Source organism: Trachypithecus francoisi, unplaced genomic scaffold (assembly GCF_009764315.1).
Source record: "Trachypithecus francoisi isolate TF-2019V2 unplaced genomic scaffold, Tfra_2.0 Lachesis_group5, whole genome shotgun sequence".
In the NCBI taxonomy this organism is placed as follows: Eukaryota; Metazoa; Chordata; class Mammalia; order Primates; family Cercopithecidae; genus Trachypithecus; species Trachypithecus francoisi.
Genome location: NW_022681470.1, coordinates 59376202 through 59394503, shown reverse-complemented (window position 1 = coordinate 59394503; position 18302 = coordinate 59376202). Strand labels below are relative to the sequence as shown.

General features: G+C 41.4%; 1 protein-coding gene across 1 annotated transcript in view; it reads right to left on the bottom strand.

Annotated features, from left to right (window-relative positions):
* PPP1R12B (protein phosphatase 1 regulatory subunit 12B) overlaps positions 1-18302 on the bottom strand; it is a 243316-nt gene that overhangs the window by 11411 nt on the left and 213603 nt on the right. The window contains 4 exon segments of the mRNA XM_033198353.1: positions 7990-8040; positions 9363-9416; positions 12982-13086; positions 14626-14770. Of these exon segments, the coding sequence (XP_033054244.1) occupies positions 7990-8040; positions 9363-9416; positions 12982-13086; positions 14626-14770 (355 nt within the window).

Below are 18302 nucleotides of genomic sequence, written 5' to 3'. Positions count from 1 at the left end.
CTGTGACTCAGTTTTTTTTCATTTTTACAATAATGGTTTTGGAGAATAAATGAAAAAAACTATATAAAGCATTCAGCACAGGCCTTAATAAATGACAACTGTTAAGGATATTAACTACTGAAAGCATGAGATCTAGTTTTGCCCCATATCCTATACGATCTTGCAACAAAGGGATACTAAAAATAACTGGGACTTTTTTTGGGGGGTCCCTAGTTTGCCCTAAGTAAAAATTTCCAGGAATCTTGAGGCTAACTTTAAAGCATGGAGTCTGGACCTAACAGTGGCTGCTTACAGCCAGGTCATGGTAGGACTTCCCTTTCAATTTTCTTTCTGCCTATGACTGCATCTACAGCGGGATATTAGCTCAGTCCTATGATAATTCGGGTGATTCAGTTCTAGTGGATATTAGTTGCCAGCTACTAACCCTGAAGGCAAAAGCCAATAGGCTGAAAGAAAGAACAGGCTCTGGTCAGGACTAATTAGATTGTTGCTGACAATTAAAAATTCATCTCAGAGGAGTGGTGACCCCATCATACCATATTGAGATAGAAAAACCAGTTGTCTGTGAGCTTGTCTTTCAGATCCATAGCCAGGGAAAGGTTCCAGTTTGCCAAGCACATTTTTAGTTCTCAGTTGAAAATAAATCCCTGCTCTCTGCTCCACTGCCTGCCATCTCCTTTGCAAAGCTGGCCCCATTAGGGAGGGCCTGGCTCCATGAGGGTCTCATTTATATAGGCTGTGTTCTGCCTCACAGCCCACACACTAAAGACAGGGAGGGGCACATCTCTAGGGCACAAAGATTTGTGACAGGAATGAGAGATATGCCTCCTAAGGAGGGAGAAGAAAGCAAAGACTACCGCAGAAGGAGGCAAAGAATGCTTATCCAATTATGCTTGAATAGTGGGATGGAGAGTGTTTTTGCTGGTAGTAGAGCTGGGCAGGAACAGTTCCAACCTTGAATTTTAGTCCTCTCCATCGGTAATGATGTCAGCCATGAGGACCGTCTGGTATCCAAAGGGCTGTGATTCTTAACCATGGTTGTACAAAGAATCAACAGGAGAGCTTTGAAAAAATACTGATGCCTGGGTCTCAACCCAGACCATTGATTATTTGGGGATGGACCCAGACATCCTTATGTGTATATGTTAAAAGCTATGTATATGTTTAAAATATACCCATAGGTATATGTTAAAAGCTCCTAGATGTTTCTTGCAGCCAAGACTGAGAGCCCCTGACCTTGGTTACCCAAGGCCCAACCCCAACTGCTCCAGGGGAGCGGGTTGCACTTGGGTTACTATTGTCTAAGAAAGATCAATCTCCATTTGGCAATGACCCTGTCAATGAAATATGTATATGTGCATGTACATAGGTATATGCACACACCGTGTATACCTATGTGTAGCTGAGTGAACAAATTCATACTCGGTCTCTAGGGGAAGAGAAGGTAATGTGGTGACCTTACCAAATGAATATACTGGTAGCCCAGTTGAGGTCTCACTGCCTCCCTTGACCTAGGCTGTTATGTCCCATTCTATGATCTCAGTCCTGGCTGCTTCTATCTGCAGATAAACAAGCCTTACAGGAGCCTGCATATGGAGGCTCGGATGGAGGGGATGAGCACAGAGCTTCTGGGACTAACAAGAAGACTGAACCTGCCTGGAGTAGTGGAGGAGGGAAGTGAGTTGGAGAGGAGGGACAAGAACTAGAGCTCCTGGGTGTCCGAGGACTCGACGGACTCCGAGAGTCTGGCCACCACTCGGGTCAGGGCCCTGTTCTCAGCCTGCAGTTGCTCGTTCATCTGCTTCAAGGTTTGAATCTGTTTTAGCTGGTGGAGGTTCTGTAGAGAGTGAGACATGAAAAGGACAGACAGACAAGACAGAGAGAGACAAGACAGACCAGAGGAGAGAAAAGTAGGACAAAGAAATCACGTGACTTTTTGTTTTTGTTTTTAGTTTGCATGCAAGAAAGGAAATGAGAAAGGCAGCAGTCATGGAGCAAATGGGGGGCAGGTGGAAGGATGATGGAGAAAAGCAACAGGGAAGGAGAGCTGTGTCTGATTCTTGGCTAAGATCTAAATAAGCCATATGAATATAACCGCCAGGTTCTCAAAAGGCACATATGGATTGCTTTTGAGAATGAAAGCCCAACATGTGGTTTGGAGCCTTCTAAACCAAATTAACATGGTTGAGGCATAACTTCAGGGACCCTTCATCATGACTGATATTAGAGCTGAGGACTTGGTGTGTTCTTAAATCTAGCTGCTGCCCCTTTCTCTCTCCCTTCCTCTAACCTTCCCCCCATACTCAGCTCCTCACCCTCACTTTGTTTATTTATCTGAGATAGGGTCCGACTCTGTCACATTGGCTGGAGTGCAGTGGCACAAAACTGAAACATCTGCCTCCCAGGCTTAAGCCATCTTCCCACCTCAGCCTCCTAAAGTAGCTGGGACTACAGGCATGCACCACCATACGTGGCTAATTTTTATATTTTTTGTAGAGACAGGATTTTGCCATGTAGCCCAAGCTGGTCCCAAATTCCTGAGGTCAAGCAATCCTCCTGCCTTAGTCTCCCAAAGTGCTGGGATTACAGATATGGGCCACTGCACTTGGCCTCATTTATTTTAAAAAAATAAAACAAGGAAAATAAAAGAGAGGCCTATTATTTAAGCACTGTTTTTTTTTTTTTTTTTTTTTTTGGCCAGGGCATGTACTGTTTAGAAGGTTAAAGTGACACATACCCAAATAAGAAAGAACTGTCAGGTCTTTGGATCGTCCTCTAACCCGCTTTGTAGGAAGCTTCATTAACCCTGCTAGTTTTCCTCTGCAGTCCAGAGAGATTGTTTCAGGATCCAATAACTGCTAACCTGTCTCTGACCTGCTATATGATTATATGCATCACTAAATTCACAGCTAACTGTGCTTTCTTTGTCTCAGTTCAAGCAGTTTGGGAGCTGCTTAAAGGTGTTCATAAACAGACTCATACTCTGGAAATTATAGCTGTGCAAAAAAGCTGGAGAAATCATAAATGTCCAATGATAATGAAACTAGTTGGACCAATGTGCTAGTCCAGCCCTTTCTGTCTGTCAGTGTTGCAAATGGAACAGAATAACCAGTCCACAGACATTCTTCCTGATACCCCATATTCCATAAGACATTTAAAGACTTTAATAAATGGAATTATATCAAAGGCCTGCTGACTCTGCTACTGTCCTTCCTAAGTAGTCATCTGCACTGCCCCGAAACAGACCATCAACTTTTTGGGAGGAGAATAATGATTTTTTATGCAAATGGGGTTTCATGGATGAGGATGGACAATCCTGTGGGTTATAATGACTATAGAAAGGTGGCCAGGTATCAGAGAAAAATCTCTCATATCTATATGATGGGAAGGATAGAAATGAAAGATTAGTGGAGTTATAGTTGTTTGGGAGTGAAGAAGCAAGAAAATGAAAGGTAGCATGAAGGGGAAAAACAGTGAAAAGGAAAAACAAGCAGAGACAAACTGCTGAATCTCTCTTTTCCCAAAGAGAAAGAATGACCACCTTGGAATAAAGGTCTAGCCAAACTGTCTCATGTAGCCATTGGAGGGTGAGGACTGGGCAATCTTCTTTGCTCACTGTAAGCATCTTGGCCATGGTGAGGATAGAGGAGGGAGATCATGGTACAGCATATGGAAAAGATTAAAGCAATGGGCAGGGACCAAATTTAAAAACCAATGGAAAGTCCCTGGCTCTCACCCTTCTTTGATGTTGACATTGGAACAAAGCTTTCAACATAATCATTGTCAAACAATTGTCATTGTATGAAGTGGTACTTGCCTCCCAGGGAATAACATTAAAGACATGAACGATGAATGTGACTCAATCTAACAAGTGAGTATAAGCAGATCAAGGTGAAAGACTTTGGAAGTTATCAGCACGAGGGAGAGAGGCAGGAAACAATCTGGTGGAATGTTCTATAGGAAGCAGTATTGAAAACAAGGCAAGGCAAGGAGGAGAGGAGAAGGGGCAGGGCCCAGCACAGAATGGGCAAGGGCAGGGCTAAGGAGCAAGGTCAGCTAGTAATCTTTCCAAATAAAAATAAAAATTCCAGGATCAATCTAAAAGGCAATTGGTTGCTGGGTCCCTCTCATGCAAGGACCTAGGAAAGGAAGGGGAGGTCTGACAAGGAGGCTGATGCTGAATGGAGGATGCAGTAGAGAAGTAATCACATCAGATGTGGGCCAAGACCAGGTGCAGGCCTGGCACAGCTCACATTGACATGCACACCTGTCAGAAGTTGGCATATAATCCTACTCCAATCCAGGATCTGGGTGGAGCTTCTCCTGACGAGAATTCATAAATACTTACCTTTCCAATAAAAGTCAAGAAAGACACAACACACCTCATAACCACAGAGCCGCATATACATCTGGGTTAGCCCATCTCATGGTTCCCCCATTTCACCTGGCCTTTGTACTTTATTTGGTAGAGTTAGAAAAATAGGACTGAAGTCACTTTCTTTCCTTGAGTAATCTACTGTATTTTAAAGGGTTCACTGGAGATCAGCCCCCTCTAATGTTCCCTACTGATTGCTCCAAGGAGGTTTGAGCATCTGTACAAAATGAACATGCAACAAGCATGACCAACTGGCCCCAAGCTCTACTGGGTCCCAGTTCAGCAAGAAAGTCACCTGTACCTTTGGCTGCCTAGTACAGAGAGATTTTGGCCATTAATCACTCTAGCAATCACTCTAGCAATCACCATAAATCATAGTCTGAATGAAGAGCTTGATAGCTAAACAAGCATTTTCTTAGACTCATTTAGGGCCAGTCATACCAATTTTACATTTATATATCTGTGTCTTTGGAGGTTTTGCCTTCAAGTAGGTACAGACAGAAACATAAAACTGGTGAGATGCAAAGGCACGAATGTTTCTCCCCCTTAGTCCTCTAGGGGGTGCTGGACGAGCTGCAAATCTGGCATTGGGCTTTGATTTGAGCAGTGTTTAGGGGCTTTAGAGTTTACAGGCATTTCTTCTTCATTTGGCTCTGTAATGGATAATGGAGAATAATGGACACTGACTGACTGAATCAGTAAATGTTTTAACTAAAAAAAAATCAGTCTTGGCTGGGCATGGTGGCTCACGCCTGTAATCACAACACTTTGGGGAGCCGAGGCAGGTGGATCACCTGAGCTCAGGAGTTCGATACCACCCAGGGCAACATGGTGAAACCCTGTTCTACTAAAAATACAAAAAAATTAACTGGGTGTGGTGGCACACACCTCTAGTCCCAGCTCCTTGGGAGGCTGAGGCAGGAGAATTGCTTGAGCAATTGAATCTGCCTAGAGGCAAAGGTTGCAGTAAGCTGACACTGCACCACTACACTCAGGTTTGGGTTACAGAGTGAGGCTCCATCTAAAAAAAAAATAAATAAATAAAAATAAAAAGGAAAAAAAAATCAGTCTCAAAACAGCTTACCTATTGGTTTGGGGACTAAACATTCATGATTTGTCTCCACTTGATAATTTAAACAATTGATATTAGAGTTGCTGGCAAATGGCTTATGGCTGGGGAGAACAAACACTTTCATATGTTATAATCTCTTGAGGAAACGAAATAACTCATGATCTAGTTGAGGAAATCATAGACTGATAGTATAAAGAGACAGAGAAAAAATGGAAGCCTATCTCAACCTACAGAATTGAGAGCAACTAGAACCACTGAAGGGGCTTCCATAATTCCCAATTTAGAATTGGAATATAAATAAGAAAGGGCCTCAATTTCTCTAATTTGACCATTTTCTGGATTATTGTGTGTGGGTCTGCTTGGATATGACACAGAGCCCCATGACTGGTGGGTGGAGGCTGGCTTTGGGCTCCCAGGTACTCCTTGGAAGGCTCCAGCTTTGGCCTCAATTACATGCTCCAGATCAGCATTTAGGCCATTTCTTTTTTTTTTTTTTTTTTTTGAGGCGGAGTCTCGCTCTGTTGCCCGGACTGGAGTGCAGTGGCCAGATCTCAGCTCACTGCAAGCTCCGCCTCCCGGGTTTACACCATTCTCCTGCCTCAGCCTCCCGAGGAGCTGGGACTACAGGCGCCCGCCACCTCGCCCGGCTAGTTTTTGTATTTTTAGTAGAGACGGGGTTTCACCGTGTTAGCCAGGATGGTCTCGATCTCCTGACCTCGTGATCCGCCCGTCTCGGCCTCCCAAAGTGCTGGGATTACAGGCTTGAGCCACCGCGCCCGGCCTAGGCCATTTCTTAATAAGCAACACTGACAGCTGCCTAACAGCAGAGTACAGATGGTATAACTCAGGAGGTTTCAAAAATGGAGAAGCCTCCATGCAACAAGGAGCTGTGGATATTCACTCATGAAGAAATGGTTAGCTCAGCTGGGTGTGGCGGCATGTGCCTGTAGTCCTAGCTACTCGGCAGGATGAGATGGGAGGATCGTTTGAGCCCAGGAGTTTAAGTCCAGGGCAACACAGTGAGACTCTATCTCTTAAAAATTAAAAAAGAACTGGTTATCTCTAATAAGTCACTGCTCTACGTGGGAGAGAATACTTCTGTGTGGTAGTAAGGTGTGTTTGAAAAAAATCTCAAGATGGAGAAGTTTAGGTGCTAGGGCATACTGTTCCACCATTTCAGGAGAATCAATTACTTATGATTTCTATTTCTTGCTGCTTTGAATCAACTTAGAAGATTTAAAATGTTTGAGATACAAGCAGGTATTGCTTACAATTCTATGTGAATGTTACAGTTACAGCCTTGGGATAGTGGTAGGAAATGCAGGGGCAAGGCTCGGGATTTCTCTTTCATTCTGGAATCATAGAGTAACAGGATTGATTATGAGCACTGGATCTGGTGTAAACTAAAACCTCAACAGATCTTAAAAAGTTTTTTTTTTCAATAAATAACCAATTTATTTAGGCCACTGGAACAATAAACGTCTCTCCCAAATTGCATACTAGGGATGCTTGCTCATAGAAAGACATTTGGGGATCTGCCTAATACTATCCCAGTGCTTCGGCTTCCCAGCTGAAGAAACCTGTCTCACCAAATGAATGCTTGGCATCATGTATCTGGTAAAATAAGATGCCTGAAGAAAGAAAAATGCTGAGCAGGTGCTGATTATGGGTATGTGGCATCATGCATTGCAGGAATCAGATGTTTCAAAATCATCTCCAGGTGGCTACCCTGACCAGCTTTATATTCCCTGCAGCTCTGTATCCATCTTCCCCCTTTCACCCTCCTCCCCTCCCACTGCTCCACTGCCTCCCATGGCGGCAAATTGACTCCTTTGGGTAGATTTCCAGTTCTTAGCACTCAAAACTGCCCAGGATGGCAGTTGTCCATTAAAGTGGCTAATGGAGGTGATGGTCACTGCAGGACACAGTGAGGAGAGAAAGGAAAGTAGTGAGCTGTGAAGTGTATCTGGCAGCATGAGCTTACTCCAGTGGGAGAGTGCCAAGCATCCCTGAATATTTCAGAGGAAATGGACTGGGGCAGGAAATCAATATGTGAGTACATTTTTATTCTGTTGCAGAATGATTCAATCTGTGTTCTTCCCAGCAAAGGGATGGGTTGGGAGGGGCACCAGGGAGGAAAGCTTATGGCCATGCTCAGGCTTCCCCAGGTACCTAATAGGAGGCTCCCAGGGCTGGAGAACTCGTTCTAGTCTTCCCATTTACTCTATAGAGGGCAAAGATACTGCTTGAAAAGCCTTAAAAATTCAACTCAAATTTGTTTCAAGCCTGCCAAGATCTCTCCTTAAACCAAAGGCAGCATTTTTTCCTAGAATGCCTTTAAGGTGGCCTCAATGGATGTTGTGTGAGCTGAGAGAGCCTACAAAATGGCTGAAGAGAGATGCTCACTTTTTTACACATTATTTCTTCTTGCAGGTATTGCATTTGTAGTGAAATCTGGAGGGGGCAGGCCTATGCTCAAATATCCAGTCTTGGCAGGCATTCAGAGAACAGGCATACAAAGAGAAAGAAAATCTCTTCATACCTTCATTTCTTCCTCCATTTCTGACATTTTGCGCTCCAAGGCTCGCCTCTCCTGTTTCGGAACAATGAGACTGTTGAACATTTATTGAATTCAGAAGGGAGTAAAAATGCTGCCTCCCAGCTGCTGTGTGATCAGCAGATTCATGGTCAAAGGTTTGTCTACTGACTTAGGCAAACCTTACTCAGGAGATCTGAGCACTATCTGATCCTGCCACTTGTGAGATGGAGCTACCTCACTGATAAAAATCACATTATCTAAATCTCCTATCATAAAATTAGTAGATATATGGAGAAGCAACTTGCTAATATGCAAATAGACCAGGACATTCAGTTACTCTGTGCAGGTGGAAGATTTCATAGAATTTCAAATGTCTGCAGGTGACTAGGGCCCTTGCTCTCTACCATCAAAAAGACATCATTATCTTCAGTAATGCTCTCCCTAAATTCTAGGGAAACTGCTTCTCTCATGATGGACAGCAGATGGTGAGCCGGGAAGTAGACATCATTGTCTAAGAAACAGCATCTCTCCCCCTAGTTTCTTCCCTCCCCCTGTAGTTGCTCCTCTCCCACTCCATTTCTCTTTCCCAGCAACTGACTCTTGGTTTAGCCTAAACCCAATGAGGAGTTTTTGATCAGATGGGATACCAAGGAGGTTTGGTTACACGCCAAAGGAATAAAATGTAAAATTTAGCTGCTTTCCAAATTAAACAGAAAACAACAGGACAGATGGGAACATATATCTCTAGGGCCAAATCAAAGCTAGGGTCCCTCAATAAATCTAATTGAATTTTCCCAATCCAAGAATGTAAAATCCCAGAATAATATTCTGAGTACAGTTGGGAGGAGATCAGCAATTGAACCAGAAATCCTCTCCTCAGTCAAAATGAGTGAAAGACTGTGTTGGCTCATGTTTCAAGTCGTAAGACCTAAATGGCAGAGGGTCCCACTGAAAGCTTCCTTTCTGTTCAAGGTGATGAAAAGGGTAAAGAGACCTTGGACCTGTGTATGTGTGTGTGTGTGTGTGTGTGTGTATGCAATGATTTACAGTAAACCAAAATGTTATGGGTTGTGTGTGTATGCAGCTCTGCCCACAGTCAGAACAGTATATGAGATGACCTTCCAAGGACCCTTCCCACCCTAAGGCTAAATATGTGGAAAGTACTGACCATCTGAGGAAATCAAAAGGACTAGCAATCAAATTACTGCCTAGAGTCAGACAAAAAGAATTTATCATCAAGCTGGGAATGGAATGTGGCAGAACTCCCTCCTTCTTAAGATGGACTTTTTCCATTGGCATGAACAACAAAGTGGGAGAGAGTCAGAAAGAAGAGATGAAACGGGGTGTGGGGGGGAGGGAAACAGACATGCACATACCCGTTTCTCCATCTCCAGCACTGATGATCGGTCAGAGGTCTTTTCTTGTTTCTGCTGGTGCAAATGGAAGGAAAACAGTTGTTATTTAAGTTGTCTCAGGGCCAATAGAACGCCCAGTCTAGTTCAGCTTCACTACTGGACATCTAGAAATAAACAGTAAAACTTTGGACTTCCCCTATAGCAGGGATCCCCAGCAAACAGGTTCTGATAGATCTCTAGGCCTAACATTATCACCTCTCTGAAGTTTGCAGGATTCCCTCTGGGGAGGGGAAGGCAGTAGTAGTATTCCCCAAAATTACAAAGACATTACTTACAACACACAATCTCTCTTTCTCTCTCTAGGTCTTCGATGCTAATTACAATTTTACATCTCACCATTCTTCTCCTCTCTTCATTCTATGAGTAATATCACAATCCAGAGGAAATTAAAAAAAAAAAAAAAGGCTTTTCTTTAAAAGGCTGGCAACTCCTGAGCTTGAAAGTCTAAGGCCAATGGCACTTGCCTAAATAATCCCCTTTCCCCTCTTCTTTCTGTTTTGGGAATTGACACCATTTTTCTTTTAGAGCAGCAGTTTTCATATATGGGTGGGCTTTCAGGGGTTGTTAGGAGTCCATTCATGGCATCTGCCCTGCTTTGAACTGAGGTAGTCCACTTTTATCTGTCTTATATATTGGGCTTCCAGATAAGGTAATTTTATTTGAATAAAAGATTTAGAATGTTTATTTTAGATCATCTTTGACTTAAATTTTGCAGAGGGGCTGAAAAGATTTAGCCTCATGGCAAAAAAACAGAATAACCTCAGATAATGATCCTTCCTTAAAAGGGGAATAAAAAACCCCTTAAGTCCCTTTTGGCCTTAGGGTCATAGAACTCACCAGAATTTCTTACATTCAGTAGACATTTAATAACTGATGGGTGATTATTTTTATTTTGCTTAGTGTTGTGCAGAGACAACATTTAAATAAATATAGAAATTATGCTGGTCTTCTTGCAGCAGTTTCTTTTTTTAAAAAAAAAAAATTGGCCGGGCACGGTGGCTCAAGCCTGTAATCCCAGCATTTTGGGAGGCCGAGATGGGCAGATCACGAGGTCAGGAGATCGAGACCATCCTGGCTAACACGGTGAAACCCCGTCTCTACTAAAAAAAAAAAATACAAAAAACTAGCCGGGCGAGGTGGCGGGCGCCTGTAGTCCCAGCTACTTGGGAGGCTGAGGCAGGAGAATGGCATAAATCCGGGAGGCGGAGCTTGAGTGAGCTGAGATCCAGCCACCGCACTCCAGCCTGGGCGACAGAGCGAGACTCCGTCTCAAAAAAAAAAAAAAAAGAAAAAAATTAAGGAATGGCCAGAACTAACAGTAAAACTCAGAATTCTGGCTCCTGTCCTGGGCTTTCGCCTTCTGTGTAGAAGGGCATGGCTGTCTGCCTTTATGTTGCATCTACTATGAAGCAGAAGGAAAATAAAAAAATGCAAAAACAGATCCTATCCTACAGCTTGTTCATATCCTCATAAGTCTTTCTTCCTAAACCTGAGGAGTTGTAGAAGTTGTGATGATTTCATGATTTTCAAGGTTTATATACACAAAGAACTAGTTTTTTTGTTTGTTCTGTTTTTAATTTTGACTCCCTTAGAGTTGTGGTGGATCTTTTTTGTAAAAATATTGTGTATGTTCATGTGGTAACTGTCTCCATACAAATGTGCGAGGCTGAGAAGCCCTCCCTCCACTGTCCTGCCAAACAACTCCATTTTTGGTAAACATCAGAGACTTGGTTTGTAGCAGCACCATTTCTTCTGAATTTCAATAACTTGTATTTGGCAAAACTAAGTATACTTTGACACACCCAGCAAAGCAGTGGCCGGAGAGTAAATGCTTTTCCCCAGCAACTGGAAAGGTTGATTTTACATTCAATGCTCTCTGTGCAAGTCCATGTCAGCAGCTTGTTAGACTGCTCACTGTTCTAAGGCACGGGCTGGTGAAAACGCTAAGAACCCCTAAAGGTCAAGACATATGCTGTCAGAAGCTTCCGCTGAGAAGAGTGGGGAGCAGGTGAAACTGCTCTTCCTGTGGTTCCTCACATGACTGCTCCTTAATTTTCTGTAAAACAATCCTAGTAATAACTGACGAGAACCAGCGTAAGATCTGTATTTATAAACCACTGCCAATATGTGGCGCCATTCAAAATAAAAATTAGCCCGAGATTTCTTCTGAGGGTCTACTGTGAATGAGACTTTTTTTTTTTTTTTTTTTTTGCCTGGCTCAATAATGTTGGAGTGAGAAGAGACCTTAAGATTTATTCAGTCCAACCCCCTGCCCTATGGCAGGGCTATAGCTATGTGTATATTTTTCTCTTTTAGATTTAGAAACCTACTTTTCTTATTCCACAAAATCACTTTAAGCCTAGTTATTATCTATCTGTGTTGCAGTAAGTCTCAGAAATTCCCAGTAGAGCCATGTTGGGCTACTATAATCAGGAAAAAGGGGGTGGCTCTTCTAAACTGACAGGCAGTTCACATTTTGCACCTGGGCAAGCCCTTCTCCAGAAAGTGAGGGTCTTGGCTGTCTTGCTGGAGCCCTACACAGCTCTGTAGGGCCATCTTCCAAGTGTTGGCCTTGGCACCCTCCTGCTCATCCAATTCCAGAGGGGTTACAATAGGATGTTTAGAGGGTAATCAACACCCCTGCCCTCCAAACTCCATGTACTTGGTACCGTACAACCCTAGCATTTTAGTCTTTGCTTTTGGATAGTCAGTCATATTGCCAGAATGACTAGCCACCTCTGGTTTTCATTTCAAGCCTTCCTGGTAAAGAATCATTTTTACTTCAGTTCAGCTTTCGAAATTCTAAGTCCCCAGGCATTCTAGAAGGGAAGTAACTTAACAGGTTTCCTGATAACTCAGCAATAACCTAAGGTAGTGCTTGATTTAGCTTTCAGCTACAGAGTTTGTTTCACTGGTGATGAGGTTATTACCTCCAGCATCCTCTAAAGCATCATCTAATTAAATCAAACCTGGCAGTGAGAGGAAATAGTTTATCAGTCTTTCTGCCACTAATATTCCTTATTTGTAGGCTGAAAAAGAGTGATGGCTTGGGGAGATAACATATGCTACAGAATCTTTGCTTTGGGACTTAATCCTCTGTTGTGGCACCACCTTTGCCCTTGATTTGTTATATGGCCTAAGCAAACCACTTACTTCTCTAGGTTTAATTTGTTACCTCTCTGCCCTAGGTTTAATAGTGTCTTGCTTATCTCTCTCCAAGAGGTGAAGTGTAGATAAACTGAACTGAAACATAATGAACAGGACAAGAGGAACTGTCTAGGACTAGCTTTGTAGTGCTGGTTTATGCTTTTCTACTAATAAATAAGTAGATGATGATCCATAGTATTAATTATTAGCATTCAGACCATCAGGAATTGTTCACTGAATTATCAGTTTTCCATTTTAAGTTCACTGACTGAAACCTAAAATCAAATTAGAATCTAAGAAGCTTCTATCTCATTGCCCATGAGAAGGCCCGATCTTGACTCTATCTTACTTCTTGTCCCTTAGATCCCTAGTCCAGTTTGCTTCCTTACATCAACCCTTGGTTCCCATCTTTTTTCTTCTTCTTCCCTCTTACCTGGGTCACCTTCTCAAGCTTGGATTTTATATCTGCTAGCTCTAGCTGGGCTTCCTGAAGTTTTGTTTTCAGTTTTTGGTTTTCAGTCAGAGCACTCTCATAGAGCTAGAGGAGGGGGAAAAAGAGGATCAGGGTTCATGTTAGAACTCACACCATTTCATCACATGAGAATTCCCAGGGCTCTGTGCCCCAAGCCACCACTATATAGTAGATAGAGAAGATGAAGGAAGTAGGGAACAGAGTACATTCAGCCAGTTAGTCTCTTGCTTTTCCAAAGTGATGAACAGAAAGAGAATGATGACGCTCCAACTTCAATAATGTTAATATTTGGGGGAAAAAACAGTCATTATATTTTATCCTGTGGGACATTTTCATTGCTTAAAAGAGCAATGAGAAACAGAATTATTTTTTTGGAACCAGCCTACTGTGTATATTGATTTTAGTCAAGTTCTGCTTAACAAAACATTAACAGAATAAGCACTCTTTATTCCCTTTTGAGACAGGGTCTTGCTCTGTCATCCAGGCTGGAGTGCAGTAGCACGATCACCCCTCACTGCAGCCTTGAACAATCAGGCTCAAGCAATCCTCCTACCTTAGAGTCCTGAGTAGCTGGGGCTACAGGCATGAGCCACCATGCCCAGCTAATTTTTCTATTTTTTGTAGAGATGGGGGACTCACTATGTTGCCTAGGCTGGTCTCGAACTCCTGGGCTCAAGTGATCATCCCGCCTCACCCTCCCAATGTGCTGGGATTACAGGCATGAATCACCATACCCATCCTAAACATTTTCTTTACAAAAATCTTTTTTCCTGGTATCTCAAACACCTGAAAGGGAAGGTTTTTGAGTCTACTCTTGGAGCTAGGTACTATTCTACAAGAACAAAGGAAATAAACTGTAAAGTGATAATGATTTTCTTTTTCTTTTTTTTACTAACACAAAGTAGTATGTAGTTGATATTCATAGGACCTTATTAGAAGCATATGTTTGTTAAAAATAACAGTCTACCAAATGATTCTCAGGGGCTCAGAGAGACAGAGTTAGGTTTTTCACCCTTTTTATATTCTTAATTTCTTACTTTTCCCTATACTTCTAAATATCTGATTCTAACTATATACTTACTGCACTAAAAGCAATATATGGCTGGGCATGGTGGCTCACGTCTGTAATCCCAGCACTTTGGGATGCTGAGGTGGGAAGATTGCTTGTGGCCAGGAATTCAAGACCAGTCTGGGCAATATAGTGAGACCCAATCTCCATAAAAAATAAAAAATGTAGCCGTGTGTGGTGGCATGGCTATAGTTCTAGCCACGTGGGAGGCTATGGTAGGAGGACCTTATGAATCCAGGAGTTTGAGAGGACAGTTAGCTATGATGGCACCACTGCACTTCAGCCTGGATAACAATGAGACCTTGTCTCAAAAAAAAACCAAAAAACAAAAACCAAAACACCTCAATATATGAAGGAGTCTTTATCTAGCTTTTTGGAGAGGTGAAGTAAACCCAGAAAACTGCAAGGAATTATTATTACTTAAGTGCCTTTTCTTCTGCTTATTCAGAGCTATGGGAATTTTTCTGGGTGTGGTGGAGGAAGGCTGAGAGGTTTACATGTCACCCAAGAACCAGAAAATTGAATAAAGACCCTACTTTTTTATAATCTCTGTTGCTGTCTTCTTCTACACGACTGGTCAGGGTGGCTAGACGGGCCTCCCGGGCCTCCCGACGGGCTCTTGCTGAAGCCCGGTCACCATAAGAATCACTGGTTGTAGGATTACTACCTCCTGATTCCAACCTGTGGGAGATAATATTAAAGATAAAAATTGATTTTGAGAACAAAGTAGTTGCGGGAAGGTAATGCTCAGGGGTAGTTTGCGCCTTTTCTAAGAAGTATTTCGGAGCCCTGGCCAGAAACAACTCATAACATTCTTTCCTTCAGTCTCTCTGCCAGCATTCCCAGACCTCAGGGCTAAACTGCACGAGCTTGGAGAGAGAGGCTGACCACCATTTGCCAAGAATAAAGCTTATTGAAAAATTAGTGGTTTGGACCTATGTGCTGACTTAAATCTTAGAGCTTTTCAAATTAGTTTAGCATTGAACAGCTTCCTTCAAAAGCATGCTTTTAAAAGTAAAGATTTCTTGAATTTCAATGGCTCTTGGAAAAATGATTACAATGGACTGTCAATGAATCAGAAACATATGGACTTAGAGCTGGAGGTTGAATAGGAATGAAACAGCCACTAGGGCATGGTATGTATGCCTTTAAGGTGCTCTACAGGTTTGCTGGAATCCCAAACATTTTAGGGATACCAACACAGTGCTCAAACAGCTAGTTTTCTACCATCTTATCCATATTCCACATTAAGACTGCTGTGCCTGTGATTAGAATTTCTACGTATTTTAGCAACTGAGCTCTCAGAGTTGATAGTGGTTTTATTTCCAGTATTGGTAAGTTCATTAAGGGAAGGATCTCTCAGCTGATTACCTGTTTAAGCGTACAACTATCACCCTAAATCCTTAACACTGGTTTATATTTTTCTCAGACTTTGCTCTTTCCAAATTAAAAGGCAGCACATATGAAACTGAAATCAGCCCTGTAGAGTGCCACATCCTGAACTGGGATGGTTTGAAGAGTCACAACTGTGAACATTGCATCTGATGTGTCTGTCCTGTGGTAGCTATTTGCCATAGCTGGGGGTGGGGAAGCTGAAATAAGTATTAGAAGAGATAGAGAAGCAATAAGGATGACACAGAGAAAGTAGAGGCAAAGTAATTAGCTTCTAATGACAATAGTGGTCACTTTTCACTTACAGAGATCCTAAGTCCCACATTCTTCAAAACATTTTTTTTTTTTTTTTGTTAATAGAAATCTCTTTATTGAGTTTCCTGATTATAAAAGCAATATATGGTTGTAGAAAAAGTTAATACCGAAGTATCTAAAGTAGAAAGTGAAAAGGTCACCCCATAATCCTGCCTAAGAAATAACTACTTTTAACTGTTTAGTTCATATCCTTGCAGAATGTCAAGCATATAAATATGTTAAAAGTCAGATAACATATATTGTTGTCTGACTCCTCCTCCTCTCTATACTTACCACTATGACTGTAGACATCTTGCCATCTAAGTAAAAATAGATTTGCCTCATTAAAAAAAAAGACTGCAGTCTTCTCCATTACATGCCTGTAAGATAATTTAACTAATCTTCTATTGATAGACACTTAAATTTTTCAAATTTTTTAGCTATTATAAACAATGCTAAAATGAGCAGACTTATCTATAAACCTTAGTGCCTTTGTCCAGTTACCTTCTTATGATAGAAATATTTCTTACAATGACAGAAATATATCTGTCATTAATTTTAATATTTTAAAATCATGAACAATCAATATCTTTGGTTATTTTTCCTTTTTTTTTATTTCTGAATTGCCAATTCATAGCCTTTGTTCAGTAGGGTAATCATCTTTTTCTTATGGTAGTGGGGGAACCTCCTATAGAGTAGGGCTTTTAAAACTAATATAGGGAGCAAATATTTTTTCCCACTTCATTTTCTGTCTCTGTTTATAGTGTCTTTTACTTAGAGATTTTCAATTTTATATTATTAAATTTGATGATTTTTATCTTTATGGTATTGTCAGAGACATTTGAACCAGAGCAACTCCATATTGAATAGGGGTTGGGTAAAATGAGGCTGAGATCTACTGGGTTGCATTCCCGGACGATTAAGGCATTTTAAGTCACAGGATGAGACAGGAGGTTGACACAAGATACAGGTCATAAAGACCTTGCTGATAAAGCAGGTTGCAGTGAAGAAGCTGGCTAAAACCCACAAAGCCAAGATGGCCGTGAGTGTCCTCTGGTCATCCTCACTGCTACACTCCCACCAACACCATGACAGTTTACAAATGCCATGGCAAAGTCAGGAAGTTACAAAATATGGCCTAAAAAGGGGAGGCATGAATAATCTACCCCTTGTTTAGCATATAAACAAGAAATAACCATAAAAATGGGCAACCAGTTGCTCTGTCTATGGAGTAGTTATTCTTTTATTCCTTTACTTTCTTAATAAACTTGCTTTTACTTTACGGACTCTCCCTGAATTCTTTCTTGCATGAGATCCAAGAACCCTCTCTTGGGGTCTGAATCAGGACCCCTTTCCGGTAACGGTATCACACTTGGAAAGGCTTTTCCTATATAAAGATTATAAAATATTCTCTTCTGCTAACTTTTATGGTAAAACACTTTTCTCTTAAAAATTGTAATCCAACTGAAATCCATCTGTTTTTGGTATTGCTGAAGGGAAGGATATAATTGCTCAAACATATAATTAACTGTCCCAATGATCACTTATTGAATAATTATTTCCTCACTGAGATGAAGTCACCTTATACATGTGATTTTTGGGGGGCTATGGATTGTGTTCCATAGGTTTCTTTGTTTATTCTTGAGCTATTGCTTCACTGTTTTAATCGGTAGTTTCACAGCATATTTTGAAGTCTATGGGAGAAAGTTTCCTTTCACAAATGGCTATTATAATACAAGAGAGTTCACAAAAGATTAACTACAGCAAAATATCACTCTCCAACAATTTTGCAAAACTAAGTAATTTTCTGCTAGGTTAGAAGTAAATGAGTTGTCCTCAGCTGCTGCCTGGTGAGAGGACAAGCAGAGGAAGAACATATGTAAAATTTAGAACATATTAATAAGGCAGAACCAGCTCAATACCAAACAAATTATAAGGAAACTCATTTGCCCTGTGGTCCCATAACTATATCTTCTCCCAATCTCTTAATTTCTCCATCAGAGCAACAGTAGAAAAAGAAAGATTCTAACTTTTGGCTCCATAGTCTATTATTTTTTATTTAGTTTCTTCTTTCAGATCAGTTTTGTACCTTTAGATACTAGGTGAAAAACTGCAGAGGGTCATTCCCCCAACTTTGATATCCTTTTTTAATTTTTCAGCAATTTCAAAACAGGTCTTTAGTTTGTTCATTCAACAAACTACTAAAGAGCACCATCTAGGTACCAGGTATTTTGCTGGATGCACTATTAAATAACAGTATCTAACCTCAATTTGAACATCAGATTAGGTTAATTGCTCTTCTCTGTGCTCAGAATACCTGTCTGTACTTCTAATGGGCACTTATTATGTTCTATTGAAATGATCTGTCTCTCTAGGGGCTTGTTAGCTAATTGAAGGTAAGGATACTGTCTTATTCATGTTGTTTCCCTAATACCTAGCATGGTGCCTGGTACACTGGTGCTTTAAAAAAATTAATCTAGAGGAAGTCTACAAGGTGAACTGGAAAGAGGAGAATCTGGAAGCAGGA